This window comes from Sorex fumeus, unplaced genomic scaffold (genome assembly GCF_029834395.1).
Source record: "Sorex fumeus unplaced genomic scaffold, SorFum_2.1 ptg000038l, whole genome shotgun sequence".
Lineage (NCBI taxonomy): Eukaryota > Metazoa > Chordata > Mammalia > Eulipotyphla > Soricidae > Sorex > Sorex fumeus.
In genome coordinates, this window is record NW_026606095.1 from 13,162,172 (window position 1) to 13,190,087 (window position 27,916).

The window sequence follows — 27,916 nt, forward strand, 5'->3', positions numbered from 1 at the left end:
CTGACACGCAGGGACCACAAAGTGACCGACCACCAGTTCGGTCAGAATCTCCAGTGGCAAAAAGAGAAGTTGAAAAGGCTCCGTTCGGGGGCTGGAGTGATAGCACAGCGGGTAGGGCTTTTGCCTTGCACGTGGCCAAGCCAAGCCAGGTTCGAATCCCAGCATCCCATATGGTCCCCCAGGAGTAATTCCTGAGTGCAAAGCCAGGAGTAACTAACCCAAAAAGCAAAAAAAAAAAAAAAAAAAAAAAAAAAAAAAAAAGGAGAAAAGGCTCCGTTCAACTTCTTCCCACGAGTTCCCGGGGTCTAAGCTGGCACTCAAGGGCTGAGATGGGTGGTTCTGGTGGTCCAGCCTGACCCCCTCGGTCCGGAGCGGACGAGACGTTAAGCGGCAGGATGTGACTCCCCCCACCCCCACCCCCCGCCCGGAGGTGGTTAACTTGGCAACTGTATCTGCTGTAACTTGGCAACTGTATCTACTGCAGCATCTCCCGCGGGACACGGGAAGCCGCGGGCCCGGCGAGCGGCTCGTCCCCGACCCCGAGCGCCCCGCAGCGCGCCGCCAGCGGCGTGACCCGGAAGTGCTCGGGGGCGGGCGCGGCGGCGGCGGGGGCGCGGCCGAACCCGCGCGCGCGCGCGCACACACACGCACACGCACACACACACGCTCGCGCGCGCGCTCCCCGCGGAACTCCCGCTGGGGCTGGTGCGCGGCCCCGGAGGCGCGTCCGAGTCGCCGAGGCCGCCGCCGCCGCCGCCAACATGGCCGAGACGAGCGAGGAGGTGGCGGTGCTGGTGCAGCGGGTGGTGAAGGACATCACCAACGCCTTCCGCAGGAACCCGCACATGTGAGCGGCGCGTGGGCGCGGGGGTCGGGGTCGGGGTCGGGGGTCGCGGTTGGGGGCGGCCGGGGGCGGGGCCGGGCCGGGCCTCGGGGCGTGGGGGGCGGCTGCCGAGCGCGGTCGCAGAGCCCGACCGAGGCCCGCGGGGCCCGCACGGCGCCCCCGGAACCCGCCGGGGTGGGGGGTGCGGGGTGCGGGGTGCGGGGTGCGGGGTTGGGGGGCCGACACCTCCGAGCGACCTCGCCGGTTCCGAAGGGAGCGCGCCCCGGGCCTCCTTGGAGTTCCCCAAACTCGAAAGTCTCTGCGTTCGGCCCCGAGTGTCCGCAAAGCCCGCACCCCACACCCCGCACCCCGCACCCCCTCCGCCGGGAGGCACCCGGCACCCGGCACGCTCGCGCGGTGGGTGAAACACCACCCCCCACCCCAGCCCGAGGCTGCAACCTGGACGCCGGAGGGAACTGCTGGCTGCCCGGGGCGCGCTCACTCTCCCGTGGGCCGAGAACCCCCCCCCCCCCCACTCCGCTAGCCCGCGGCAGTTTGGGACCTGAGCCTGTCTGACCCCCGGGGAAACATTGTTGCAACATTTGCAACGGTTGTAGCCTCCCCGGGCGCGAGCCCCTCCTGGAAGCTCGACACTTTGTAGCAGCAGCAGTTCGCTGATTGAGTTCCCCGGGATGTCGTCGCTTCTCTGCGCTCGCTTAAGTAGGACACCCAGGAAGAAGGAATCCTCTCTCTCCGCTCTCTCTCTCTCTCTCTCTCTCTCTCTCTCTCTCTCTCTCTCTCTCTCTCTCTCTCTCTCTCTCTCTCCCTCCTTTCCTTTCCTTCTAACTCGGACGCGGGCCGAGCGATGCCCCAAGAGAGTGTTTTCTTTTTGATGCTTCTGCTTGGATATCCTCTAGTGAAAGGGAAGTGTAACTATTCCCCGAGAGGCGTGTGAGCATTACCCGGATACAAAAGAGAGGACCAGAGGATACAGAAGTTGCAAGAATGTAACTTTTCTTATCCCACCCTGCCTTCGGTTCCGCCCTCCACCTCCCCACCCCCCCACCCCCCCAAGAAAAGTAACCTGGCTGGGAAGTTTTGCACGGGGTATCACGCTTTTTGTAGATGGAGTCGATTTGTAATATTTTATTAGGAAAAGTGGAGCATGTGGCTTTTTGTTTGTTTGTTTTGGGGCCATACCTTAATTGCCCAGAGGCTACTTCAAGTTTAGTGCCCGACTTGCACCGTGTGGCACTAGGTTCCAACGTTACAGAATGTGTGTGCCCCAGCCCTTTGAGCTCTCTCTCTCTCTCTCTCTCTCTCTCTCTCTCTCTCTCTCTCTCTCTCTCTTTCTCTGGCCTGGTAGTTATTTTATTTTATATTTAAATATTTAAAACTTATTTTTTTTTGGTTTTGCTTTTGGGTCACACCTGTCAATACCCAGGACTTACTCCTGCCTCGGCACTTAGGAATCACTCCTGGTGGTGCTCAGGGGATGCGGGGATGCTGGGGATTGAACCCCAGACCGCCACATGTGAGGCAAGTGCCTTACTCTGTACTATCTCTCTGGCCCCTGAAGAGTCATTTTAAACAGACAAACCCTTTAAGCTTTTATTCCTTAAAAAAAATTAAAGAAATAAAGGGGGGCCAAACCGACAGCTCCGTGAAGTCTTCTCTTTCCTTGGAGCTGCTGCTTAGAAAAGAATTTCGAAGCCCTCGGATGTCCTGCTCCATGTGGCACACAAAATGGAGACATGAGACTGTGCCTCATTGGAGCAAAAGGCTACTGGCCTCAGAGCAGAGACCCTGTCACCTTTGCCAGTGGCCCCTTCCTTCCCCTTCTGACTGTGGCCTTTTTCAGAATGAAAGTCTTTGGAATGAATCCCCGGCGTAGCCATAGTGGGTACTGGACCTTCTAAGGAATGCTTTGATGCTTTCTTGAATGTCAGTCTTTCAATACCTGTTTGAGAAAGAGAGTTTCAGTGCAAATAAGAGATCCTGAAAAAAAGAAAACTGGCCTATTTTCTCATCCCTGGTGTTTGGGGACCTTTTTGCTTTTGTATTTTTGTGGTACGGGGGCTAAACTCAGGACCCCACATATGAAGTTGTGCTTTCTACTGAGTGCCATCTCCAGCCACGACCCCACTTTTCTCCTTTTTTTGCAGGTTACTGGGGTCAAGCAAGTTTCTTTTTTCTTTTTTTTTTAGGGTTCCGGGAGCTGGTTTTTATAGTCTCTGAGTCTTATTATGACATCTTATTATGACATCTTATTATCTCATTCCTACTTAGACAAGCTGGCAGGCTATCGAATGTAGCCTGCCCACACGGCAGAGTCTGGCAAACTCCCCGTGGCGTACCCAATATGCCAAATACCAGTAACTATGAAGGGTCTCATTCTCCTAAAGAGCCTTGAATATAATCTCAGGGCTAGGATGAAGGAGACATTACTGGGGCCTGCTCAAGGCAATCGACGAATAACAGGATGATTTGTGATTGATTTGTGATTTTTTTAGGGTCACTCTCATACCCAGTGATACTCAGGGGAGTTGCTCCTGGTTCTGTGCTCAGGAATCACTCCTGGTGGTGCTTTGGGGAACCATATGGGTTGCCTAGGATTGAACTGGGTCGGCCGTGCGGAAAGCAAACACTCTACCCGCTGTATTACGGCTCTGGCTCTCAAGCAGGGTCTTAGGTGTTTTACTGCTCAGCCACATCCCCAGCATGTGGTGACCTTTTTCTTAAAAAAGTTTGTGGAGGTCAGATGCCTGATAAATATAGTAATCTTTAGTTTCTCTTCTTTGAGGAAGACTTAGAAAAGCATTAGCATTTTTATATTTGAAGAATCCGAGAGGGAGCGTTCAGTGGCATGACAGGCTGGCGCCAGGCAGGTTTGTAGTGCCTCCCTGTTCTGAATTACATTGATTGAAACCCCCTAAAAGTCTTCAGTGACTTCCTGTCATTGTTTTAGGGTGAAATTCCACCAAAGTGCTCAGGGCACTCAAAAGTACCAGGGTTGGTGTATATCTATAGTGCATAGATACAAACACAAACTATGGGTGCTTGAATGGTGGCTAATGCAAATGAATAAGTTTGTTTCTTTTTGTTGGTGGTGGAGACATTTGAGCTGCATTTCTGGGTGCTCTGCAGACTCTAGGCCTTTGGACTACCTCCCCCGAATCTCTTCCCTAATGGAACTTTAACAAATTCACATATTATAAAAAGGATAATTCACATGAGAAGAATTAAGTTATTTTGAGAAAATAGTAACAGAGAGAGACCTAACTTAATTTAGTGGTTTTTTTTTTTTTTTTGTAAAGAAATAGCCTGGTAGGCCTACTCTGCATGACTAATGATGTTTCTGAAAAGTACACATATGCTGTGTGTTGTCTGAACATGAGGAACAAAGTAACAATGTTATATAAACCTTGACTTTGGCCCAGAGAAGTAAGTCCTTGGACTGGATAACTCAAGTGTCTGCTTGGTGCTCAGGATACTGTATAAAGTGCTGGGTTAGAACTGGGCCTCCCACTTGCAAAGTCTGCTCTTAGCCCAAGTGGTCTCTCCAGCCCTCTAGCTTTTCTTGATTAAGAAATTGATTTTTTTTTTTTTTTTGCTTTTTGGGTCACACCTGGCGATGCACAGGGGTTCCTCCTGGCTCTGCACTCAGGAATCACTCCTGGCAGTGCTCAGGGAACCATATGGGATGCTGGGAATCGAACCTGGGTCAGCTGCATGCAAGGCAAATGCCCTACCAGCTGTGCTATCTCTCCAGCCCCAAGAAATTGATTTTTTAAATTTCAGCTTTGTTTGTCTTTGGACCACATCCTGCAATGCTCGGGGTCACTCCTAACTTTGCACTCAGAAATTGCTCCTATTGGTGCTCACGGGAACCATATGGGATGCCAGAGATTGAACTTGGGTTGGTGGCATGCAAGGCAAATACCTACCCACTGTACTATCGCTCTGGCCCAGCAATTCGAGTTTAAATCACAGAAGTGTAGAAGAAATTCATTTAAACCCTGCTTGCTTTCACTTAAGTCTCTTGTTCAAGGACTTTGGGCTGAGGATGAGGAAGTTGAGACTTTCATCTTAACCGTGAGCAGTGGGCCCCTGTTTCCTTACTTGACCAAGTGAGACCCTTGACAAATTAAGTCCCTTTCTGTTTATTTTTGTCTCACGTTCTGGGCGGACGAGGAGGGAGCTACCCCCGCAGTCCTTTTGGGCTACTCCAGTGACCTAGATTGAACCTGGGCAGCTCTCATGCCCTTTAAGCTGGCTGCCTGACCCAGTTCCCTTCCAATTGAAAAATGGTTCCGGAAAACTGTTCTAAATTGTCTGAAGTGGATTATCACCTAAGGGAAGAGGCCTTGGAGTACAAGCCTAAATTCAAGTCAAGATCTTTAGGAGCTTACTGAAGCTTCCTGTCTTTACGAAGTAAATACACACATACACACATATATTTGGAAGGGTGTACATGGCAGTACTCAAGGGCAACTCCCAAATTATGTGTCAGGATTGCTCCTGGGGGTGGTGAGGGGTGCGGGTGTGTGGGGGGGGAGATGATGAAGTGGGGTGGAGGGCAGGGGGGGATTACCTTGTGGTGCTGATGCTGGGAATTGAGCCCAGGCCTCTTGCATGCAAAGCATGGGCTCATCCACTTGAGTGGATTTGCTGGCCAGAAGTGAATATTGTTAGAAAGTAGCAAAGCACTGTTGTAGGGTCAGTTCATTTGATAGAGGCTTAATGCGTTTTGCTTTAACTTCCAGTTGTTTGGGAAGGGCAGTGAGGGCCTTGCTCACTGCGACCCTGGCAGTGCTCAAGGGTTGCTCCTGGCTCTGCACTCAGGAATCACTCCCAGCAGTGCTCGGGGGACCAGATGGGATGCTGGGGGTTTGAACCCAGCTTGAACTGAGTACAAGGCAATCTTGGAATCTTTTTTCCTTTCTTGTGGTATTTTGGACCATACCCAGCAGTGCTCAGGGGCTGTTCCTGAACCCCTGCTCAGGGGTCGCTTCTCATGATACAGGATCAAGCTTTCACCTTCTGCATGCCAAGTCCCGATGAGCTATTTTTCTAAGCCCTAGCATCTTAATGGAATTAATGATAATATAGTTCATCTTAGCTTAGGTTTTATAGCTCACAATATTCTCTGTGTTGTATTTGTTATTTTCGTAACAGGCAGGAGGGCATGCTGTTCCTTTGTTTCAGATGAGAAAGCTGATAGTAGGTGACTTTTTCCTTGGGTCACACCTGATGGTACTGAGGGATATCTCCAGGTTCTGCACTCAGGGATTACCCCTGGCAGCGCTCAGGGGACCGTATGTGCTGCCAGGGAACAAATCAGGTCAGTCGTGTGCAAGGCGGCTGCATTCTCTCTTACCCTCTGCGCTCTCTCTTTAGTCCGGCAAGTGTCTTGTTAAATCCACATTGATGGTCAGTGGTAGAAAAGAGATGACAGAACCTTGGACCTCAGAAGATTAAATTATTGAGTACTTTGTTTCCACATCCTTGCCTTTCAGTCTTTGTTGTTGTTGTTGTTTTCTCACTGCTTTATATTCCATGACATGACTTTCCATTCTCCTTACAGGGGAATAGCTGCCAGCTTTCTAAGTCATAAAATCTTAGCACCGGCTGAGACTAAGCAGTGTTTCCCCTTCTTCAGAGTTAACCAGTTAACAGGTGGAGATCAAGGCCTATGGGGCTCTTCAGTGACGTGAGACTAGGCCTTGGCCATAGATGGAGCTTCACCTTTGACCTGCTTCATTAGAAGAAAATTAGAGGCTGTGTGTACTTTTAGAGAGTCAAGGATCACTCTTCTCTGAACACCATTTGAGTATTATATCCCACATGTAGGGATGATCAGCCTTCCCGTAGCATATTGTTCATTTCAAAATTTTTATTCTTTAGTTATAAAATAATTTTTTTTTTAAATTTGCTTGTTTTGGGGCAACACCCAGTGATGCTCAGGGATTGCTTCTGGCTCTGCTTTCAGGAATTACTCATGGAAGTACTCGGGGACCAGGTGGCATGCTGGGAATAAAACCCGGATTGGCACAAGGCAAGGCAAGCACCCTACCCACTGTACTATTTCTCCAGCCTCACATCTAAAAATTTTTAAAATCTTAGACCATACCCGATATATTATAGTACTCAGAAATATTTAGGTACTATTGACATGGTAAATCCAAACCACTGAATCAGCTGTGAGCCCGTGTCACAAAGGAAGCCTTATGTCCCCTTATTTATTTACCAGCTGAATTACCTTGAAAGAATGATGAGGGACTCAGTAAGCCAGAGCCCTCCCTGTGGGTCACAACCTCGTATGGTCTCATGTCCCTGAATGTGGGTGGGTCACGAAAATCTTAACAGTTGGCTTTAAAATAATTTTTTTTTCATGGCTGGAGCAATAGCACAGCAGGTAAGGCGTTTGCCTTGCACGTGGCCGAGATGGCCGACCTGGGTTCGATACTTCCGCCCCTCTCGGAGAGCCCAGCAAGCTACCGAGAGTATCTCGCCCGCACAGCAAAGCCTGGCAAGCTCCCTGTGATGTATTCGATATGCCAAACACAGTAACAAGTCTCTCAGTTTGTTGTGAGATGTTACTGGTGCCTGCTCGAGCAAATCGATGAACAATGGGAGGACAGTGCTACAGATTTATTATCAGTAAATGTCTGACTTAGAGTCTAATCTTATATACCTAAATACCTGAGGTTACAGAGAATTTCTCAGATAAAAAGAGGTTGTGAGTGGAAAAAGTCAAAGAAGCCTTTCCCAGAGCATGCTTGTTTATTCCTATATTCCTGTTCACTCTTGGAGAGATTAATAGAAAATAAGTGACTTCTACGTGGTCCAGTTTAGCGTTTCCAGAAGGAATTTTTAGTTTGACAGCTTCCCACCAATTTGTAACCAAGGCCTACCCAAACCAGGTAGGTTTTTTATACAACTTGATACTGGGGACCTGAGGGATAGTACAGAAGATAAGGTGATAGCCTTGCCTGCTTTAGGCATGCGCCCAGTCCAGTCCCTGCCTCTGAATTTGCTCCCCGAGCACCATCAGGGATCACTTCTGAGCTCAGAGCCAGGGATCGCCCCTGCGCACTGCCAGGTGTGACCCAATTACCCTCCAAATAATATAAATTAAACAATAAAACCTGATATTGAATGATTCCCTCTCTTCCCATCTATCAATCCACTGGCTTCTTGACAGGATGTTAAATGAAAAGGCCACAGACATGCTCTGAGAAGCATTTATTCTGGTTTATAAAAACTCATTTTAAAATCTATTTAGACAGTAGTGGAGGTAGCTTCAAGGGCTGGAGTACATGCTTTGCGGGTGGGAGCCTTGGCTAGATCCTTAGCCCTGCCTGGGCCCCAAAGCACTATTGGGGTGAACCCTGAGCACTGAGCCAGGATATCCTCTGAGCACTGCTTGGGTGTGGCCCCAAAACAAAAATGTGTTTAGATACTTGAAAAATGTTATGTCAGGCACTCTTGTTCCAAAGTTTTAGTTAATCATAAACTGTAAGGTGTACGATGTAAGAATGTTTCATGTAGGCACATTTTTTTAACTATTATAGGCAAAAGACACATGTACAAGTTTTGCTATAATGGTTTGCTTAAGCAGTTGTTTATTTGTTTTCTATTATTATTATTATTATTATTATTATTATTGTGGGGGGGGGGATGTAGGGTAGGGCATAGCCAGTGTCTCTCAGGCTTACTCCTGGCTCTGCTCAGAGATCACTCTTAACCAGGCTCAAGGGACCTTATGGGAGGTCAGGGATCAAGCCTGGTTTGGGTACGTGCAAGGCTAGTCCCCTAACTCTGGTACTATGACTCTAGCGCCTTAGTTTCCATTTAAGTTTCCTTAGTTTCCTCACGATCACAATCATCCTGTTGTTCGTCGATTTCCTCGAGCAGGCACCAGTAACATCTCCTTCATCCTAGCCCTGAGATTTTAAAAAGTGCCACATTCAAGGCTCTTTCAGGGTTAGGAGAATGAGACCCATCATTGTTACTGGTATTTGGCATATTGAGTACGACACGGAAGTTTGCCAAACTCTGCCGTGCGGGCAGGATACTTTTGGTGCCTGCCAGGTTCTCCAAAGGAAAAAATAAGATGTCATGCGGCCGCAAATGTGGCCACGCGCTTCTGGGAGCTGAGTTTTATAGTCTCTGCGTTTTGGCCGTTGATGGGACCAACCTGGCGCTGGTGGCAGCTGGTGGGTGTGACGCCTACATACTGGAAGATGAGGGGGGTCTGGGTGGAGAAGGCCCAGTCCCAATCTGAGTAGGCTTGGAGACCTCAGCCCCCGGGGACCCACATGCCTGGGTTCCTCTGCCAGTTCTCTCATGCAGGAGGCCCATCCGGACGTGTGGAGAGTGGTCCCAGCATGGCCAGGGCTGGCTCCAGAGGTCCTCAACTGCTGGGGCTCTGCTCGGAGCCGGGAGGGGGGGAGGAAAGAAACTCAACCCTCCCCCCTCCAAGGGGCCCTGGTGAGGACAGCCAGGCGTGGGAGCAGGAGACTTATATATATATATATATATTTTTTTTTTACTAAGGCACTGTGATTTACAAGGTTAATTATAGCAGTTTCAGGCATCCAGGGTTCTAATACCAATGCCACCACCTCCTTGCAGCAGCATTCCCCAAGCTCTCTCCCAACCCCCAGCCTCCCTCTCTGACAGGCACATTGTTGTTGTTTCTTTTCTATGTAAGTCAGCTACCCTCTATGTTTATTACATTTTTAGCTTATGTGGAGGTAGGTTGACGACTATAGAGGGCGCCGTGTGTGAAAGATGACATTCTGAAATGTATTTTCTATTTTAGCAGTGATGATTAGTATTTTTTAAAAATCGTATAAAGTAGTATAAAGAAAAGGAACAGTGGCAAGAACTTTCCATGAGTTTGTTTTCTGTTCTGTGCCTGTTCATTCGCAGGCTGGCAAGCACTTGTTGGCTTTTTTTTTTAAGTGTGTGTGGGGGAGCGGGACAGGCATACCTGGCTCTGCACACAGGGATCACATGGTGAGCTTGGGAGACCAGATGGGGTACTGGGGATCGAACCCATTCAAGGCCCTACCCACTGTGTTACCGTTTAATTTTAATCTGGGCCTCAGGGCCCCTGATGCCACTGCACCAGGCCAGAAGGCAGTGCAGTGTGTTGAGGGCCTAGTGCCTGACCCTGGATCAGGAATGTATAGAAAACCATTACTTGTGCTGGAGAGAAAGAACAATGAATGGGCAGGGCCCCAGTTCGATCCCTCTCACCTATTCGGTTACAGCCCCAGCCAGTCCCACCAGAAGCTCTGAGCACTGGCAGATGTTCCGAAAAAACAAAATAAAAAACAAAATAAAAATCCAACATTTAAATTAAACAAAGTTCCTCTCTCCAGAATGTTTTTATATCTGGAAAGATGAACTTTGAAATTTATATGCATGTCTTTTTATTTATCCATAGCCTTTCGAAACGCCCATCTGGTCCAAAACCACCTTGCCAACCTGACAAGAGGGGTAGACTTTGACGAAGAACTCGTACTTGGGCTGGAGCGATAGCACAGCAGTAGGGCATTTGCCTTGCACACAGCCAACATGGCCGACCCAAGTTCGATTCCTCCGCCCCTCTCGGAGAGCCTGGCAAGCTACCGAGAGTATCTCGCTTGCACGGCAGAGCTTGGCAAGTTACCCGTGACGTATTCAATATGCCAAACACAGTAACAACAAGTCTCACGAAGGAGACGTTACTGGGCCCGCTCGAGCAAATCGATGAACAATGGGAGGACAGTGTTTTTGTTGTTGTCTTTTTATTTATTTATTTATTTTTGCATTTTGGGTCACACCCGTCGATGCACAGGAGTTTCTCCTGGTTCATGCACTCAGGAATTACTCCTGGCGGTGCTCGGGGGACCATCTGGGCTGCTGGGAATCGAACCCGGGTTGGGCTGCGTGCAAGGCAAACGCCTTACCTGCTGTGCTATTGCTCCAGTCCCTATATGCATGTCTTTAAGCTTAGATACGAAGGACTTTATACTCTATCCTGTTCTTGGCAGAGGTTTTCCTGGTTTCACTTATGTTGATGCCTTTGTCATACCATAATACTCAGGTCCCCATCAGTTTTTTACAGCTTTGTCACATGAAGCCGACTTAACCCACTTGAAATCGATAGACACTGAGATTGTTTTCAATTTTGTTGTAATGTTTCAGCAAACATCTTTATAGATTTTGGCATAGAATTTCTGAGCAATGGAATCACCAAGTCATAATTTCTGAGCAGTGGAATCACCAAGTTAATAGGATATATGCTGGATAACATTGGGTTGTCCTTGCTTCTCCCGCAGAGAGTTTAGGTTTATTGAGTCACTCCCACAACAGTGCCCCTGAGGCATACCCAATTCCATCCAGCACTAATAATAATCCTATATTGCTTTTTCTTTTTCCTTTATGTCACTTGTAGGGTTTAGCAGTGTCCTTTTTGTATAGACACAGGAAGACAGTTGGTGTTATGCTTTTGTAACATGGGAGTTAGTTGACTCCAAATAATATCTACTCCTGGGCATCCATTATATTTACTTGACTTAAGCCTCAGTCAGAGCTGGAGCGATAGCACAGCCGGTAGGGCGTTCGCCTTACAAGCGGCCAACATGGCCGACCCGAGTTCGATTCCTCCGCCCCTTTCGGAGAGCCCGGCAAGCTACCGAGAGTATTCGATATGCCAGACACAGTAACAACAAAGTCTCCAATGGAGACGTTACTGGGCCCGCTCGAGCAAATCGATGATCAGCGGGAGGGCCTTTACTTTACTTTACTTTTTAAGCCTCAGTCATGCCATGACCCCAAAAGAAGGACCCTGCTGGGGTTCGGAAAGACTAACCTGGTCTGAGCACTATAGTCTGGGATATATAGTGAGATGTCCCCAGGAAGAACCAGCTTTTTTTTTTTTTTTTTTGCTTCTTGGGTCACACCTGGTGATGCACAGGGGTTACTCCTGGCTTTGTACTCAGGAATCACTCCTGGCAGTGCTCAGGGGACCATATGAGATGCTGGGAATCGAGCCCAGGTCAGCTGCGTGCTAGGCGAACGCCCTACCCACTGTACTATCTATCATGCTAGCCCCAAGAGCCAACCTTTAAGCTTAATATATCTCTTACTGTGTTCATACAAAATGACTAGAAACATTAGAAGAAGTACAGTTACTATGATTGTTTAAACGGATTACTAGCTGAGGAAAGGAGAAAGCGATACACCCTGGATGGAATCCTGCCCTTGATAAGGACTATGAGGACGGGGGTGAGGGAACTCTGATGATGGGTACTATAACCAAAACTCTGACTGTGATTGTGCCATAAGGGGAGAGATCTGACTACGCTGGAGAGGGGAGAGAGAAATAAACTCCCAACCAGCCTGGGGCCCTGTTTCTCCGTTCGTTCCCCATCCTTTGTCCGTCTGTCGTCGTGGGCTGGCGAGAGAAATGGCTCTCGGCCACCAAATGCTCAAGTCTGTCATGCACCCACGCTTTCTTTTGCAAGACTCAGATGTGTACTTTTAAAATTTTGAAAGAGTGGCTGGAGTGATAGTAAGTGGGCAGGATGCTTGCTTTGCACGTAGCTAAGCCAGGGTCCATTCCCAGGACCAGGTACTGTCCTCTGAGCTGATCCCCTTGGCAGAGTCAGGTGTGGTCCAGAAGCAAACACCAAGAACAACAAAAAGATTTTTTTTTAACATTTTCAAATTTTCACTCAGATTAAATGAGGGTGGTTTTTATTCTGTTGGTAAAGGCATATAGCACAGCGTTTCACATGTTCCTGTTTGTTAATAATAACAAGCCTGCAGACGTAGTGTTTCTACTAAGTTAGTGGGTGAACTAGTTTTAAGAAAGAGAAATACGTACAGTTTTCTGAAGTACATTGTGCAGGGTTTGAAAGGTTTTGTGAGGCTGGCATTGTCTCTCATCCTCTTTTTATGTCTCACATTTAAGAGATGAAATTGGCCTGATCCCATGTCCTGAAGCAAGATATAACCGGAGTCCGATAGTTCTTGTGGAAAACAAACTCGGCGTGGAGAGCTGGTGTGTCAAGTTCCTCTTACCGTACGTCCACAACAAGCTCCTTTTGTACAGAACAAGAAAGCAGTGGCTGAACAAAGATGGTAAGTACGAACCGTCGGCCTCCTTTGGGTTGGAGAAGTAGTTTACACTCTGACAGGGGTGGGTACTCTCTCTGGGAGTTGCATTCCCGCATCCTGCTTCTGTATCTTTTCACTGACTGGGCCCTTGCAAAGCTCCCTGTCAAGTCGGGAATGTGGAGTATCTGTAGATTTCAGAATTTCATCCATAGTGATGCTTTATGGAGGCAGAAGGTAGGGGACACATTAGGCCACCTGTAGCCAGAGCAGTATTTTTTTTTCCCTTTATTTTATTTTTTTTTTTTACAGTTGTAAATTTACAATTTTTTGTGCTTTGGTTTCAATTATACAATGATCAGATACCCATCCCTCCACCAGTGCCCATTTTCCACCACCATGGATAATATCCCTCCCACCCCCATCCCCCCATCCCCCCTGTCTCTGTGGCAGGGCAATCCCCTGTGTTCTCTCTCTCCTTTTGGGTGTTGTGGTCTGCAAAAGAGGCATTGAGTGGCAAACATGTTCAGTCCATAGTCTACTTTCAACATGCATCTCCCCTCCTGGGAGGATCCTCCAAACACCCTTTATTTGGTGCTCCCTTCTCTGTCTGAGCTGCCCTTTCCTCTAGGATACCCGGCTGGCCTCTAAGTTATGGAGTAATCCTCCTGGTGCTGATCTCAGCTATTCTTGGGTATTAATCTCATACTTTGTTACTTTATATCCCCCAGATGAATGCAATCTTTCTATGTCTATCCCTCTCTTTCTGACTCATTTCGCTTAGCATGATACTTTCCATATTGTACCACTTGTATGTAAATTTCATGACTTCATCTTTTCTAACAGCTACATAGTACTCCATTGTGTAGATATACCAAAGTTTCTTTAACCAGTCATCTGTTCTTGGGCATTCAGGTTTCTTCCAGTTTCTGGCTATTGTAAAGAGTGCTGCAATGAACAAACAAGTCACTTCGACAATACATTTTTGCCTCTCTGGGATATATTCCCAGGAGTGGTATTGCTGGGTCAAATGGGAGCTCAATTTCTAATTTTTTGAGAATCGTCCATACTGTTTTCCAGAAGGGCTGAACCAGTGGACATTCCCACCAACAGTGAAGGAGTGTCCCTTTCTCGCCACATCCACACCAGCATCGGTTGCTTTTGTTCTTTTGAATGTGGGCCAGTCTCTGAGGTGTGAGATGGTATCTCATTGTGGTTTTGATCTGCATCTCCCTGATGATTAATGATGTAGAGCATTTTCTCATGTGCTTTTTTGCCATTCGGACTTCTTCTTTGAGAAAGTTTCTGTTCATTTCATTGCCCCATTTTTGGATGGGGTTGGGTGTTTTCTTCTTGTGGAGTTTAACCAGTATTTTGTATATCCTGGATATCAACCCCTTGTCAGATGTGTATTCGGTGAATATCCTTTCCCATTCTGTGGACTGTCTTTGTATTTTGGTCACTGTTTCTTTGGAGGTGCAGAAGCTTCTTAGTTTAAGATAGTCCCATTTATCTATCTCTGTTTTCACTTGCTCGGCCAGTGGCGTGGCATCTTTGAAGATACCATTAGCTTCAATGTCATGGAGGGTTTTGCCAACTTTATCTTCAATGTACCTTATGGTTTCTGGTCTGATGTTGAGGTCTTTAATCCATTTTGATCTTACTTTTGTACATGGTGTTAGGCAGAGTTCTGAGCCTATTTTTTTGCATATAGCCGTCCAGTGATGCCAACACAATTTATTAAAGAGGCTTTCCTTACTCCACTTCACATTACTTGCACCTTTATCAAAGATTAGATGAGCATATGATTGAGGGGAGATGTCAGTGTATTCAACCCTATTCCACTGGTCTGCAGTTCTGCCTTTGTTCCAGTACCATGCTGTTTTGATTATTACTGCTTTGTAGTACAGTTTGAAGTTCGGGAGGTTGATTCCTCCCATTTTCTTTTTCCCAAGAATTGCTTTAGCTATTCGTGGGGGCTTATTGTTCCATATAAATTTCAGGAGTGTTTGCTCCATTTCTTTGAAGAATGTCATGGGTATCCTTATAGGGATTGCATTGAATTTATACAATGCTTTTGGTAGTATTGCCATTTTGACAATGTTAAGTCTCCCGACCCATGAGCAGGGGATATCTTTCCATTTCCTCATGTTCTCTTTTATTTCCTGAAGTAGCGTTTTGTAGTTTTCTTCGTACAGGTCCTTTACTTCCTTCCTTAGTTAAGCTGATTCCTAGGTACTTGATTTTCTGGGGCACAATTGTGAACGGGATTGTTTTTTTCATGTTGCTTTCTTCTCTCTCACTGTTTGCGTATAGGAAAGCCATGAACTTTTGGGTATTGATTTTATAACCTGCAACTTTACTATACGAGTCTATTGTTTCTAGGAGTTTTTTGGTGGAAGTTATTGGGTTCTCTAAGTAGAGTATCATATCATCTGCGAATAGTGAGAGCTTGATTTCTTCCTTTCCTACCTGAATGCCCTTAATATCTTTTTCCTGCCTAATCGCTATTGCAAGTACTTCCAGTACTATATTGAACAGCAGTGGAGAGAGTGGGCATCCCTGTCTGGTCCCTGATCTTAGAGAGAAGGCGCTCAGTTTTTCCCCATTGAGGATGATCAGAGCAGTATTTTTAACTCTTTTGTATATAGGGACCATCTGTTAAGATTTTATTTGAAGCAAGTATCCTAAACAAACAAGCAAAACCAGTTTAGGTCACTGAATAGGCATCAGAGATAAAGGCAGGGGTTAGCATATACTTGCCTTGCATGTGGTTGTTCATGATTTGATCCTCAGAGCCAGGAACAGTCCCTGTGCACAACTGGGCATGCTCAGTGCTTCCCTGCCTCCTCTCTGCAGAGATCATTGACGTGAACCCTGGTCCCTCTAAACTCAGTTTCTCTGGTTCCTAGTCTGCTAGGACTTGAGGAGCCATAGAACTCCTTTCTGTAAGGGCATGTGAGGGAACAGAAGTGAAGTGTGGTGTTGGTAGTTATACGGTGGACCAGCTCTGTGATTTATGAGATAGCCACAGTCCTGCGAATCCAAACTTGAGCTCTGTCATTGTATGTCTGAAATGAGCAGAGAACATAATCATAATCACCTCTTTGGCTTCTCTGGGACAGTTCATTTCTGCGCCAGACATCCGACTTCCCACTTGGTCTCTCTCTGCTCTGGTTTTCTTCCTATGTTTGATGTTAGACCCCCAAGTTCTTTCTGCCTTTGGAGCGAAGGGAGACCTGAAGTCAGGTGTCTGGAGAGCACGTCTGCACATCCATGTTCTCCACTGTCTTCATAAATTTCCTCCCTGTCCCTTCCTTAGAGCAGTATCTTCAGAAGTGCTCAGTCTGTCTTTGAGTAATTCTGAATAACAACTTTGTTACCTAGAGAATTTTAATTACCACTTGGTGGCCATAACCAAGGGCCTACTCATCGCAGAAGCTGTTTTAAGTACTGTGGGGGATAACAAGATGAATAATACATGTTCTCTTTCCTTGTGAAGCTTAGACTTAAGCAAGAAATGATCTTTTCATGGAATATATTGTCACCAAAGGTTTTACATACAGGGGGCCAGGGGAATAGTACAGCAGGTTGGACACTTGCCCTGTATGTGGCTTTCATAGATTCAGTCCCCGGCACCCCATATGGTCCCATGAGCACCACCAAGAGTGATTCCTGAGTGCAGAGCCAGGAGTAACCCCTGTGCATCATTGGGTGTGACCCAAAAGCAAAACAACAACAAAGCTATCATTTTTTTGGTTTGTTTGTTTCTCATAGTGTTGCCCTTAGCATTTTGAAATAATTGGTATGTTGTAAAAAAAAAAAACTAGCACTTTTTCTTGCTAATGCTAGAAAAGGAGACTGATTTGAAGATTTTATGTAAAATAGTTTATTTTATTTATTTAGTTTTCCTTTTGGGTCACACCCGACAAGGCACAGGGGTTACTCCTGGCTTTGCACTCAGGAATTACTTCCGGCGGTGCTTGAAGAACCATATGGGATGCTGGGAATAGAACCCAAGGCAGAGGCCCTACACCCTACCCACTGTACTGTTGCTCCAGTTCATATATATCACAAGTAAATAATTGTATCACTGTCATCCTGTTGTTTGTCGATTGCCTCGAGCAAATATATATATATATATATATATATATGCATATATATTTTTTTTTAAGTAAGCTTTATTTATTTTGGCTTTTTGGATCACACTCAGAGATGCTCAGGGGTAACTCCTGGCTCTGCACTCAGGAATCACTCCTGGCGATGTTGGGGGTGGGTATGAGGGGGGAGGGACTGTATGGGACGCCAGGGATCCAACTCCAGTCAGCCGTGTGCAAGGCAAGCGTCCTACCTGCTGTACTATTGCTCTGGCCCCCAATAGTTTATATTTTGTGTGTGATTCTTTAAGAAGAAATCCCTCTTGGGGGCTGGAGAGATAATTCGCATTGAGTAGGTGTTTGCCTTGCACATGGCTGAGTCTTGTTTGATCCCCTGCACCCATATAATTCCCCAAGCTCTGCCAGAGTCACTCTTGAGTGGAGAGCCAGAAGTATCCTCTGAACATCACTGTTAGTGATTCAAAAAGCAAATCAATGGCTGCATGCAAGACATGCACCTTATCCAGTGTACTATCTCTCCAGACCTTAATCTACCTCTTTTTTTTGGGTAGAAGTACTGCTATTTATTCAGCCACTGATTAGCTGATTGAATTGTGCATGAACTCCACCTTTACTTTTTTTTTTCCCATTTTTTATAATTTAATTTATTGAATCACAGTGAGAGCAGTTACAAAGCTTTTGGGTCTAAGTCTCGGTCATACAATGAAACACCTGTACCTTCACCAGTGCCCATTCTCTACCACCAAACCCCACCCCCCCAAAAAAAAATCAAAATTAAAAAAAAAAATCTCTTAGAGGTATTTCTAAGGCTTTGCCCAAGATTATAGTGTAATAATTTGTGGCATAAACTTGGCAGTAGAGGGGTCAAAAAGACATTTAATAAAAGTATTATAGCACTGTTGGTAACACCGTCCTCCCGTTGTTCATCGATTTGCTTGAGCGGGTACCAGTGAGACTTGTTACTGTTTTTGTCATATCGAATACGCCACGGGGAGCTTGCCAGGCTCTGCCGTGCGGGGGCTCTCCGAGAGGGACGAAGGAATCGAACCTGAGTCGGCCTACCTGCTGTGCTTGTGCTCCAGCCCAATGAAAGTATTATGACTTTAAAATCTTTTTGTTAAAAAAAAAAATGTGTGTGTGTGTGTGTGTGTGTGTGTGTGTGTGTGTGTGTGTATTCATAGTCTTGTCAGAAAGCTGTCAGTTTCTAAGTAACCAATCATGCCCAAATCCTAGGAATGTATTCTTGGACTGGGGACATAGCCCAGAGGGCTTGTGTGCATGCCTGACACACAGGAGCTCCAAGCTGAGCCTCAACAGGACATAGTCCCCAGGCACTGCCAGGCCTAAATGGTGCCACATTACTGTCCTGGCACTGAAGAGTCAGCCCACCTCCCAGGAGAATGCATTCCTTGCAGGGAGGGCTCAAAGAGCCAAGCCCATGCGTGCCTTGCATACCTGTTCCTTCCCTCTAAGGACTGGCCAGGTGCACTCATCTGGAGTTGGGAAGGGAATGCTTCTGGGCAACCTAGCTCTTCTGGGTGTGGCCCCCTCGAGACAAGGATTCTCGAGGAGCCAGAGATAGGATCTCTGGGAATGGTTCAGTCCCTAACACCACAGGGGGGGAAAAAAGTGTTGTGTAACTTAGGTTGTGAGTTTCAAAAGAAAAGGCCTGCATGCAAGCTTTCGGTGGCCAGGAGCTGTTTCCCTGGCCAGCCCACAACATCGGACAGAAGGACCAGGGAGCGGAGAAACAGGGCCTCAGGCTGGTTGGTAGTCAGTTTATTTCTCTCCAGCGTAGTCAGAGATCTCCCCTTACAGCACAATCATAGTTGTGGTTTTGGTCGTAGTCCCAGTCACCATCGTTCCCTCATCCTAGTCCTCATAGTCCTTATTGTATAGTCCTAGTCCCCACTGTCCACTTACAGCATAGATATGTAGAAACCATCAAGGATGGGGGTGTACATAGGTGGGGTTGAACATTGTCATAACAACAAACAGAGATAAAGCCACTTTTTCAGGGGAAGCTCTAGGAGATTAACTCAAGGAAAAAAATCCCATCCGAGGGTTCAGCACTCCAGACTAGCTCAAGGGCTGGATTCCAACTAGGGTGTTTTGCTTTCTCCATTCCTCGGCTAGTAATCCATTTAAACAGTCATAGTAAATTTACTTCTAATATATCTAGTCATTTTGTATGAACACAGTAAGAGATACATATTAAACTTAAAGGTTGGCTCTTCCTGGGGACATCTCCCTATATATTCTAGACTATAATGCTCAGGCCAGTTTAGTGTTTCCTAACCCTAGCAGGGTCCTAGTCTTTTCTAACCCTAGCAGGGTCCTTATTCAGTTACTTCTTTTGGGGTGACGACAGAGTTTGTTCCATGACCAGGCTCTTAACTTATTATACTTCTTAGGGCGCTTAGCTGGTCTGTCCCCTTTTGATCCCAGGGTAGCTTACAGCTTGCCCTGGATCCATCCAGTCCCTTTGTCAGGACCCTCCTTTTGGGGGTGTTAGGAAGTAAAGGCAACTGATGCTTAAGTCAGGTAAATTTGATGGATGCCCAGGAGTAAATATTATTTTGGAGTCAATTGACTCCCATGTTACAAAAGCATAACATCTTCCTATGTGTGTACAAAAAGGACATTGCTAAACCATACAAATGACAGAATTCATCGATTAATCGATTGCCTCGAGCAGGCCCCAGTAACGTCTCTTTCATCCTAGCCCTGAGATTATATTCACAGCTCTTTAGGAGAATGAGACCCATCATTGTTACTGGTATTTGGCATATTTGGTACGCCACGGGGAGTTTGCCAGACTCTGCCCTGTGGGCAGGCTACATTCGATAGCCTGCAAGTTTGTCCAAAGTAGGAATGAGATAATAAGATGTCATAAAAAAAAAAGTTCTGTTAAGATGGTTCCGGGATCTGGATTTTATAGTCTCTGAGTCTTGGCCGCTGATGGGATTACACAGCGCCAGGGGGCCAGGTGGTGGGTGTGACCCCCGCCTACTGGAATTTGGAGGATCTGGGTGGAAGATGCTCGACTCCAATTCGAGTAGGCTTGGAGGTCTCGGCCCCGGAACCCGCGTGGTTTTGTCCCTCTGCCAGTACCTTCATGTGTGCGGAGAGTGGTCTCAGCATGGTGGTGGCTGGTCCTGGAGGTCTTCGGCTGCCGTAGCCCTGGCCGGGGCGGGGAGGAAAGCTCAACCCGCTCCCCTCCAAGGGACTCCGGGAAGGAACACCCAGGCGCAGGGGCAGAGACTGCACAGAGACTATAAAATCCAGATCCCGGACGAGAACAAATGACAGAAAGGAAAGAGAAAAGCAATAGGATTATTCGTGTTTGATGGAATTGGGTGTGCCTCAGGGGCACTGTTGTGGGAGTAACTCAATAAACCTAATTTCTGGGGCTGGAGCTATAGTACAGTGGGTAGGGCAATTTGCCTTGCACTGGCCAAGCTGGGTTTGATTCCCAGCATCCCATACTTTCCCCTGAGCACCGCCAGGGATAATTCCTGAGGACAGAGCTAGGAGTAACCCCTGTGCATCGCTAGGTGTGACCCAAAAAAGCAAAATAAGTAAGTAAGTAAATAAATAAATAAACCTAAGCTCTCTGCGGGAGGAGCAGTGTTATCCTACATGGGTGACCCTTATTCTTGATATAGATTTTTTTTCTTTTTAATCAAATTAAACTTATACTCTTTCACTATATGGATTACATCAATGCTTGGAAAGCGTATTTCAATATTAGGGTTCTTCTGGGAGACAAGTAGAAAACCATGTCTATAAGTATATGCGTATCCCAGCAGCCCTATTTACTCGGACTGATTTTTCCTACCCATGATGTGCATCTCAATATCCCACCAGGTGAGTAAGTGTATTAGTTCCGGAGACTGATCATTTTAAAAGTCGTGCTTGCTCCCTAGCCATGGTTGATTTGGGAAAGGAATGAGACTGTATTAATATATTACTACTGTAACTCTGAAGGTTGAGACATTTACACTTGAGCCTAAAACAAGAGAAACATCTCTGTGTTGGGGTCCTGCCTAGCAGCAGAATTTCATGCTCTGTCCTGGTGTGTGCGGGAGCTCCCACTCCCCACCCTTCCTCCTCCCCGCTGTTCCCAGACCGTATTGAGCTGTCGCTTCAGACCCCTTCCCTTTGCTATTTCTTCTCATCAGCCAAATGTATTCTTATAGCAGATTTTGCCTGGTTTGAATTCTGTCTTTGAAATGTCCATCATTATGATACCGAGTTGCTTCAAACTGCTCTCTAGCATCACTCGTAAAAGTAGAAACAAAGTTGCAGAAATGCTTTTTTGAAGATACTTTGTCTGTGTGTGCTGTAGCCTAGTGGCTAGAGGGCCTGGGAAGAATTTCACAGTCCTTTCCCAGCCTGCACTACGATCTTTCTCCTGTGCCTTAGAGAGTCTAGATTCTCCACCCCCCCGGATATATTTCATTTTGATGCCTGTAATTTTCTAATAGTTGTATTTGATTATAAGCAGCACGTTTGAAAAGAGGATGGAAGCCTCGATTTCTGTCTTAAGAAGCCCTGCTTGTATGTTTTTTTTAACTTTTTCCTTTGATGTGTAAGATTCTGATGGCAACAGTTGCTAATACTAGTAGCCTCTACTTTCTTTTTAGGTAACAAAACTAATCCAGTGTACTGCAGTCTCCCGTGTCCTTCAGAAAATTGAGGCAAGAGTGTCAGTTGTTACTTCTATTTATTTATTTATTTTTGCTTTTTGGGTCACACCCGGCAATGCACAGGGGTCACTCCTGGCTCATGCACTCAGGAATTACTCCTGGCGATGCTCGGGGGACCACACGGGATGCTGGGAATCGCACCCGGGTCGGTCACATGCAAGGCAAATGCCCTACCCACTGTGCTATCGCTCCAGCCCCAACTTTTAGTCTGCAGTTACTTGTGCTGCTTTTCTGACAGTCATCGAAAATCCAGAAGCATCTGAATTTTACAACCGTTTAGAATTTATTCCAGTCACGGCATGCCCCATTTCCCTTATTCGTGGGCTTTGTTCCCTTCTCTGCCTCTGTTGAGGCTAATCTTATTACCTTACTTTGTCACCGTTGTGCTGTAGTTGCCTGTACACAGGCACACACGTACCCTTCAAAGCCTCTCAGCTCCTGGAAGCAGTAATTGCTTCTCTCTCCTCCCATAGCGAACCTTTCTTTCGACTGCTAGCATCGGGCTACTTGCTCCTTCCCTTCAAGGGGGCTTTGATTTTACCGACCTTTTTCTTAGCTACATTGTTAGGCAGAGGGATATACCTATTGTTTCTTGACTGACCACCTTTCTGTTTCAACAGGCATCTGTCAAACAAGTAGCAAGAGGAGACTTCCATCCTCTTTTTATGTTTGTTTGCTTTGTTAATTTTATTTTTAGACCACACCCTTCAATGCTCAGCCATTAGTCCTGACTTTGCACTCAGGAATTACTCCTGGCAGTGTTTGAGGGATCGTACGGGATATCAGGGATCCAACCTGGGTCAGTCACGTGCAAGACCAGCCTCCTACCTGCTGCCCTACAAGTAATAAGAGCTGTCAAAGTTTTTAGCTAAGTCTCGCTTTTGATCCAGTGTCTGTATTCCGCCTTTCTGGTGTTCACTGCTCAAACTGCTCTTTGTGGTAGCTGGGCATGTGTTTTGGAGGGAGAGATTAACCACTCCAAATTCACCGAGGGTTTACTTCTAGAACCGTGAAAGTGTATTTCTAACAGAGGCAATTGTCAAACCCGGAAACTAATAATAGCTGAATTCTGACTTTTGACCATTTCAAGAATGCATCACAGCAGAGAAAGTTTGTTGATTTTCTCTTGACATCTCTGTAGCCTTCCCCTCTCCTTATTTCAGCTGGAACTTCACTAATTTCTTATGCCTAATAATATGCCTAGATTCTTTCTTTCCTTCTAATATGATAGTAATATACTGAAAAGTATGTAAGTCAGGACAGACATTTCTTGGTATAGGCTCTGCTGTTTGGAAAGATATCTGTTTAATTTCAAGAGATGGCAGAGATAGTGATGTTTGATGAAGTATGGAAAGCAAGGTATTTTTTGTCAACTATTGATTATTTGTTTTCATTTAGATTTTTGCTTCCTTCCTGATTTGAAGAGATCACTGTGCTAGAGTGGAAAGCGCATCTGTTTTTACAGGACAGATTTGTGTTTAGGTTCATCGGCACACTTAATGATGTGTGCTTAGTCAAATTATTTGGCAGTGACTTCGACTATATTATTTAACCTCTCAATTTCCATACAAAAGAAGGAAATTCTCATAGGTCTCTGAGGTTCCTCTCAGGGTTCAATGAATTAATGTATGTAGAACACCACCATCAGACTGGGGTGACATTACTTTTCTTTCTCTGATTTACTGAGATTTACCGAGATTTACCGAGATTCTCTGATTTACCGAGAGCCAGTAGGGCTGAAGCGATAGCACAGCGGTAGGGCATTTGCCTTGCACGCGGTTGACATGGCCGATCTGGGTTCGATTCCTCCACCCCTCTCGGAGAGCCCGGCAAGCTACCAAGAGTATCTCACCCGCACGGCAGAGCCTGGCAAGCTACCCGTGACGTACTCGATATGCCAAACACAGTAACAACAAGTCTCATGATGGAAACGTTACTGGGCCCACTCGAGCAAATCGATGAATGGGAGGACCGTGACCGTGACCAGTAGGGAAAACAGAGACAAATGTTATTCGCATCCAAAGATAATTGTCTTTGGGAGCTGGGAGTAGTACTTCCTAGCATGTTCCTCACCCAGAATTGGGGTGTGATTGCTGGCTTTAGATGATCCCTTAGGCATTGCTGGCTGCAGCCCTGGAGTCCCCAACACTGTGGGCTGTCTGGGTTTCTCTAGCACTGCAGGGCCTGAGGTGCATTGCATCCTTAGTCCCTTCACTGCACTGCCACCCAGTTGTCCAAGAATGACACTGTTCAGGCCCCCCAAATTGTCTTTCTTTTTTTTCTTTTTTTGCTTTTTGGGTCACATCTGGCGATGCTCAGGGGTTACTCCTGGCTTTGCACTCAGGAATTACTCCTGGCAGTGCTCAGGGAACCATATGGGATGCTGGGAATCGAACCCAGGTTGGCCGCATGCAAGGCATACACCCTACCCACTGTGCTATCACTCCAGCCCTAGTTTTAATGCCATCTGTTGTGTTTTTCTGTCATTGATCCTTTCCCATTTCTGACATTTTTCTTTATTTCCTTTTTTTGGGGGGTCTGACTGGAATGCTTTCCGAAGGAGGTTCCATCTGAAGTTGCATCCTAGTCCAGACCATTAAGACTGGCCAGTGAGGAAGGGCAGTGGAGTAAAGAGATCGCACAAGGTTCTTGCCCTGCATTGTGTTTATTATTTATTTTTAGTGTTTGGACCACACTCAGCAGTGCTCAGAACGTACTCCTGACTCTGCACTCAGAAATCACTCCTGGTAGTCTCGGGAGACCACATGGGGTGCTGGGGAATCTCCAGTCTAGGTCGGCCATGTATAAGGCAAGGGCCTTACCCACTGTACTATCTCTCTGGCCCCTACAAGTATTTTCTTATTGGTACTTAATAGCAATTAAGTTTTTGTTGTCATTGTTGTCAAACTGAGAAATTTAGAAATGTTGACAATTTCACTGCAATCAAGAGTTGTCTCTTTTCTGGCTTCTTGACTAATGTCAAGACCATTCGTTTCTTAGTGGCAAGATGTTTTGCTGACCAAATGGATGGCCTTGGTCATCACACTGAGGCTGAGGTCAGCCCCATTTCATAGATTAGGATACTGAAATTGAACGGCATTAAGTTCTATAGGCAGTGTGTATACATGCCGGGATTTTTTTTTTTTTGCCTTCTTGATTTTTTTTTTTATTCTTTTTGTTTGTTCTTAATTTTTATTAGTGAAACACCATGAGGTACAGTTGTAGACTTACAAATTTTTGTGCTTGGATTTTAGTCCAGGCTTTGCGACTAGATGCAAGACCAATGCTGTCATCACTCTTCTGTGCTGTTGGTAGGCATGGAACTTCTTTGAAGGAGGAGCCACAGGGAGGGAGGAATTTCAAGATGTATTAGAGAGGAAAAAAACTTACAGACTAATTAGGAGGATAATGTTGATGAAATATCACATACAGAGTGAGATTAAGAACGTAAAAAGATAAAAGATTGATTTCAAACAGGTATGTCAGGAAAAGCCTTTAATGAAGAAAGACATGTGTTTGATATTGTTAGCGATAGAAGGTTTTGCATTTCTTGCAGAGAGAATAATAGACAAGCCTGAGTCCAGAGAAGAGAAAATAGGTCAACAGTCATGTTTCAGAAGTGCTGGGATTTGGCTTGGTCAAGTGCAGCATGCAGACCTTGAGCAGGGAAAGGTCAGGCTGACGGGCTGTTGGGGACTGGCTTCTAGTTCTCTGCTAACACTTCTCCCTGCGCCCAGTGCTTTTTTAAAGTTGTAATAGTTAAATACATAATGACTATGAATGGGCTGTTTATCAGATGAACTAGAAGTGGTAAATAGTAATTAAAAATGAAATGAGGGGTATATTAAAATAATAAATTAAAGATATATGCAAAGATCAGAGAGAGAGTACAGTGGGTAAGATGCTTTTACTTGGTTGACCTGGGTTTAATCCCCTGCACTGTAGTAAGGTCTCCTAACACTGCCAGAAGTGACCCCTGAATACAGAGCTGTCACTCCTCACAGCCCCCAAAGTAGATAAACTCTTAGACTAACAGAATAAAATTGAGGCCCCAGAGATAAACTCCTCAGATTTATGTTAAATTTATGATAGAGGTCCATGAAGTGGGTCAAGGAAAGTTACTTCCACAAATGGTGGTAGGACCGGATAACTGCATGCAAAAAAATCAAATGGGATCACGCCGTTCACGAAGCTGAAATCAAAGAAGATGAAAGATCTTGAGGTTAGACCAGAATCCGGGAACTACATGGGGAAAAACAAAAACAGAATTCTTCAGGAGAGGAACCTCAGCGGTATCAATGATCTGGTTTTGTTGCCAAAGATAACATCCCAAACTAACAAATGGGACTGCATCATATTAAAAAAAAATTGAGCTGGAGCAGTAATACAGCAGGTAAGACACTTGTCTTACACACAGCTGACTCAAGTATAATCCCCGACACCCCATCTGGTCCCCCAAGTCCACCAGGAGAGATACCTGGGCCTAAAGCCAGGAGTGAGTCCTGAACATTACCAGGTGTCGCCCCCAAACCAAATGAGAAGTTTTTATATGGCATAAGCAACTGAGACTAAAATAGAAGATGCCCTATTAGTGAGTGAGAAAATATTCACTAATTAAAACACTTAAAAAGTTCAACAACAACAAAATAACCCCATCAAAAAATGGGGAGAGGAGATTAATATTTACTTAACTGAAAAGGACATATAAGTGGTAAGTAGGCATATGAAAGAGTGTTTGTTGTCACTTACTTGGGAAGTGGAAAATCAGAATGAGATAGCATCTCACAACAGTGAGAATGGAATATATCAGAAAAACTGGAAACAAGCAGTGTTTGCCAGGGCTGCAGTGAGAAAGCAGTGCCCCCACCCCCTCCCCACTGTTGTAGAGTGTTGTCTGGTCTAGCCTTTGTGGCAAACAGTATGCGGACATCCCAGAAAAGAATTGAGCTTCTTGGAATCTACCCTCCTCACTGTAATACCATTAATCAGAGAAGCTATACACACCCTCATGCTTGTTGCAGCACTTAGAACATTAACTGAGATGTGGTAACTAACCAAATGTCTTATGATCACTGTCACTGTCCTCCTGTTGTTCATCAGTTTGCTTGAGCGGGCCCAGTAATGTTTCCATCGTGACACTTGTTACTGTGTTTGGTTGGCATATCGAATATGGTCCTATGATAGAGAAAGACATTTTAGTGTACATGTACAATGGAATCCAGTGGCTGTAAGTAAAGGTGAAGAAGGAGAGTATCATGTTCATGGAGTGAGTTAGGGGGAAGACAAATGCTGGATGTTACATTACTACCTCTGGTGTGCAGGGAGGTAGAACAGGGCATGAAAGATGACAGGTGCTTGGATTACAGAACAGATCGCTGGCAGTGGGGGGTCTGAAGAGGCAGTGGGAAAATCAGCAGAGTAGGTGTAATGGGGACGTTGATGGAGGGTCTGAGGCATTTGGGTGGTGGTGAGGTGCAGTAAGCAAGCCATGATTGTTACCACAACTATAAACATGTTACCTAAGTGAAATAAAAAAGACTGAAAGGTAGTTTGATTATTCTTAATGGACATAGCATAAAGTTGTTTGAGCATCAGTTTTCAAGGATAATTATTTGAAGTAGAAGTACGTCTTTTAAAATTTTTTTGGTTTGAGGGTCACACCTGGCAATGCTCAGGACTCCTTACTCTGCACTCAAAGATGACTCTTGGGGGGGGGGGGGGTTAGGACATTATGGGATGTCAGGGATTGAGCCTGGGTTGGCCAGGTGCATGGCAAGTGCCTTGCCTTACCCATTGTACTATCTCTCTGGCCCAGAAATGGATACAAATCTTGGTAATCTTCATATCCTGACAGTTGAGAACAAGGTATCTCTCCTTTACATTATATGACATTGAAACTAGTATATTGTGAGTTTTAAATGTTATCTATCATATGCAAGTAGTTTATTTTGAGCAGTTTATGAAGATAAATTAAAAAGAAAGAGAAGGCAGACATTGACAGGGGGTGCAGTGTGGTTCTAATATGACCTTTCTTTATTTTAGAATTGATAGATGTCACATGTACGCTCTTGCTTCTCAACCCAGACTTTACCACTGCGTGGAATGTCAGGTACGTACATCATTCTCATCCATGAGGAATTAAAACT

General features: G+C 45.8%; 1 protein-coding gene and 1 long non-coding RNA gene across 2 annotated transcripts in view; one reads left to right on the forward strand and one right to left on the reverse strand.

The window, feature by feature from the left end:
- Positions 1-746: 746 nt before the first annotated feature.
- PTAR1 (protein prenyltransferase alpha subunit repeat containing 1) overlaps positions 747-27,916 on the forward strand; it is a 50,733-nt gene continuing 23,563 nt past the window's right edge. Inside the window, exons 1-3 of the mRNA XM_056118781.1 lie at positions 747-847; positions 12,798-12,967; positions 27,813-27,879. Coding sequence (XP_055974756.1) covers positions 762-847; positions 12,798-12,967; positions 27,813-27,879 — 323 coding nt within the window. The 5' untranslated portion in view covers positions 747-761. The remainder of the gene's footprint in view (positions 848-12,797; positions 12,968-27,812; positions 27,880-27,916) is intronic.
- The window catches only part of LOC130028029 (uncharacterized), a 48,110-nt gene continuing 41,992 nt past the window's right edge, over positions 21,799-27,916 (reverse strand). The window contains exon 2 of the long non-coding RNA XR_008793146.1: positions 21,799-21,898. This is a non-coding gene — a long non-coding RNA (uncharacterized LOC130028029). The remainder of the gene's footprint in view (positions 21,899-27,916) is intronic.